This window comes from Bidens hawaiensis, unplaced genomic scaffold (assembly GCF_021521415.1).
Source record: "Bidens hawaiensis isolate Kalapana, Puna unplaced genomic scaffold, B.hawaiensis_p1.1 tig00010538_1, whole genome shotgun sequence".
Taxonomy (NCBI): domain Eukaryota; kingdom Viridiplantae; phylum Streptophyta; class Magnoliopsida; order Asterales; family Asteraceae; genus Bidens; species Bidens hawaiensis.
In genome coordinates, this window is record NW_027491803.1 from 706,841 (window position 1) to 709,949 (window position 3,109).

At 34.8% G+C, this 3,109-nt stretch overlaps 1 protein-coding gene across 1 annotated transcript; it reads left to right on the forward strand.

Annotated features, from left to right (window-relative positions):
• The first annotated feature begins 425 nt into the window (after positions 1 to 425).
• LOC143535503 (uncharacterized) lies at positions 426 to 2,787 on the forward strand. Its single transcript, XM_077029731.1, has 2 exons — positions 426 to 873; positions 1,124 to 2,787. The coding sequence occupies exons 1-2, from the start codon at positions 426 to 428 to the stop codon at positions 2,785 to 2,787; spliced, it is 2,112 nt and encodes a 703-aa protein (XP_076885846.1).
• Positions 2,788 to 3,109: the final 322 nt, after the last annotated feature.

Here is a 3,109-nt window from a genome sequence, read left to right on the forward strand (position 1 = left end):
GTTCATGTATGATTGATAAAAGATGTTCAAAGAACTTCCCAAAGAAGTTTTCTAATGCAACTTCACTTGATTCAGATGGATTCCCTATATACAGAAGAAGGGACTCTGGCTCGTTTGTTGAAAGGTCAAATATACAGTTAGATAATCGTAGTGTGGTTCTATATAACAAAGAACTTTTAAAAAGATATCAGGCACATATAAATGTTGAGTGGTGCAACCAAGAAGGGTCCATCAAGTATTTGTTTAAGTATATTAACAAAGGTCCAGACAGGGCTACTGTTTCAATGGTACAAAACAATGAAGGAGCTGATGATCTTCCAGAAAAAGATGAAATAAAAGAATATTATGATTGCAGATATATATCTGCGTGTGAAGCATCATGGAGGATTTTTGATTTTGATATTCATTATTGATATCCTTCTGTGATGCGCCTCCCATTTCATCTTCCTGGACAACAACAAGTTGTTTATGAGGCTGACGAGGACATTGAGAATGTGCTGGAGAAAGCATCTGTAAATTCTTCCATGTTCACATCTTGGATGGCTTGTAATCAACATGACGATCTTGCACGACAACTTACTTATGTCGAATTTCCAAGTAAGTTTGTTTGGGTACTTAGAAATCGAAAATGGGAACCAAGAAAAAAAGGGTTCTCAGTTGGTAGAATCCATCATGTTTCTCCTTCTCTTGGTGAAGTATATTTTTTAAGAGTTCTTCTTAACAAAGTAAAAGTACCAAGATCATTCAACGAAATTAAAACGGTTAATGGTGTAATTTATGCTACTTTTAGAGATGCGTGTTATGCACTTGGTCTTTTAGATGATGACAATGAATATATCGAAGCAATTCAAGAAGCAAGTCAATCGGGATCAGGTTTTTTCTTCGTAATTTATTTGCTTCTATGCTAATGTCAAATAGTATTTCGAGGCCAGAATTTATTTGGGAGAAGACATGGGAGTATTTGTCAGACGACATCCTTTACCAACAACGAAGAATATTAAATATTCCAGGTTCTTTTTTACCTTATACTCTACTTTTTAATTTAAGCTTCAACTTTTTTTTTTTATGTATCTAAATATTATTCGAATCATGTCTTTATGATTTTGTTTTTAATTATATACAGATTTATCACTAACTGAAGAGCAACTTAAAAACCTGACTTTATATGAGATTGAGAAATTTTTACTACGCAACAATTATAGCTTAAGAAGATTTTCGACTATGCCTTATCCTGATAATGAGTCGCTATCGTCTTCTAACAACCGTTTGATTAGTCCGGAGCTATCGTATGACATACCAACTTTACAAAATGAGGTTCGGTGTCTTTTGAGTCAGTTAACAGCTGAACAACGACTAATTTATGATGATATTACCATAGCAATCGAAGGTGATAATGGTGGTGTGTTCTTTGTTTACGGTTATGGTGGAACTGGTAAAACCTTTTTGTGGAAGACACTTTCTAATTCAATAAGATCCAAAGGAGAAATAGTTTTGAATGTTGCTTCAAGCGGCATTGCATCTTTATTATTGCCAGGAGGACGAACAGCACATTCAAGGTTTGGAATTCCTATAAATCTTACTGAGGTTTCGTCTTGTGGCATTAAAAAAAACACTGAGGTTGTCCATTTATTAAAGAAAACAAAGTTAATTATATGGGACGAGGCACCTATGACTCATAAACATGCGTTTGAACCTTTGGACAGAACCTTGAAAGACATGTTGGGTCAAAGTGGTAACATGAATAATGAAAGGCCATTTGGTGGAAAAGTTGTCGTTTTTGGTGGTAATTTTAGACAAACTCTTCCTGTTATTCAAGGCGGCACGAGGCAAGAAATTGTTAATGCATCTTTGTGTTCATCCTACCTTTGGGGTACTTGCAAAGTACTTAAACTAACAAAAAACATGAGGTTAACCGTTGGAAGTGACAAATCTAAAATACAAGAAACAAAAGAGTTCGCTAATTGGCTTTTGGATCTAGGAGAGGGAAAGCTTGGTGGTCAAAATGATGGTGACGCGACTTTTGACATTCCTGACGATCTTCTTATTAAGGATACCATTGATCCTATTTCACAATTAATTAACTTTGTATATCCTTCTATCCTCAAAGACTATGAAAATCCAAATTTCTTTAGTGAAGGAGCCTTACTTGCACCAACAAATGAGGTCGTTGAGGAAGTTAACGATCGTTTGTTGTCCATGTTTCCAGGAGAAGAGAAAGAATACCTTAGCTCTGATAGTATATGTCCAGATGAAAATGTTCGTGACACGCTTCAAGAAAATTTGTACTCTCCTGATGTTTTAAATGGATTAAAAATTTCTGGAATGCCAAATCACAAGTTAGTACTAAAAGTTGGAGTACCGATCATGCTACTTAGAAATGTTGACCAAAAAAATGGTCTATGTAATGGAACAAGATTACAGGTAAAGAGACTTTATAATCGTGTTATTGAAGTTGTTGTCATATCTGGAACCAATATTGGTGACCGCACTTATATTTCAAGATCAAATCTTATACCAACAGATAAAAAAATTCCATTCAGATTTCAAAGGAGGCAGTTTCCAGTTGCTGTTTGTTTTGCAATGACAGTCAATAAAAGCCAAGGTCAATCACTTTCTAGGGTTGGTTTATTTCTTAGACAACCAGTTTTCGCTCATGGCCAGTTATATGTTGCACTGTCTAGAGTTACAACAAGAGAAGGGCTCAAAGTACTCATTCTTGATGAAGATGGTCAACTTTCAAATAAGACTACAAACATTGTATATAAAAAGATTTTTAGAGATTTATGAGAGCTATGTCATGTAATTCTATTTGTCTTCATTGTAATGTATTAGATGTTTTGAGTGAATCTTTAGTTTCATTGACTTTTTTATAATATAATTTATCCAACCCGTGTATCACACGGGTACCTAACTGTCAGGCCCCTCGATTTCAGCTGGATCTTACTTAATCATGTCATAACTCACACAGATTAATGTGCCGATAAGAGAGTTAATGACGGGTTGCTATATTTAGAAAGATTAATGTTTGTTAAAGGCGGAATCAATTAATCACACAGATTAATGTGCCGATATTCTCTCTCAATAAATGTGTCTGTCTATCCTTATCCGT

Coding starts and splice junctions, on each gene's coding strand:
- LOC143535503 (XM_077029731.1), top strand. CDS start 426: ATGCGCCTCCCATTTCATCTTCCTGGACAACAACAAGTTGTTTATGAG. Junction 874..1,123: donor AGCAAGTCAATCGGGATCAG/GTTTTTTCTTCG, acceptor AATTATATACAG/ATTTATCACTAACTGAAGAG.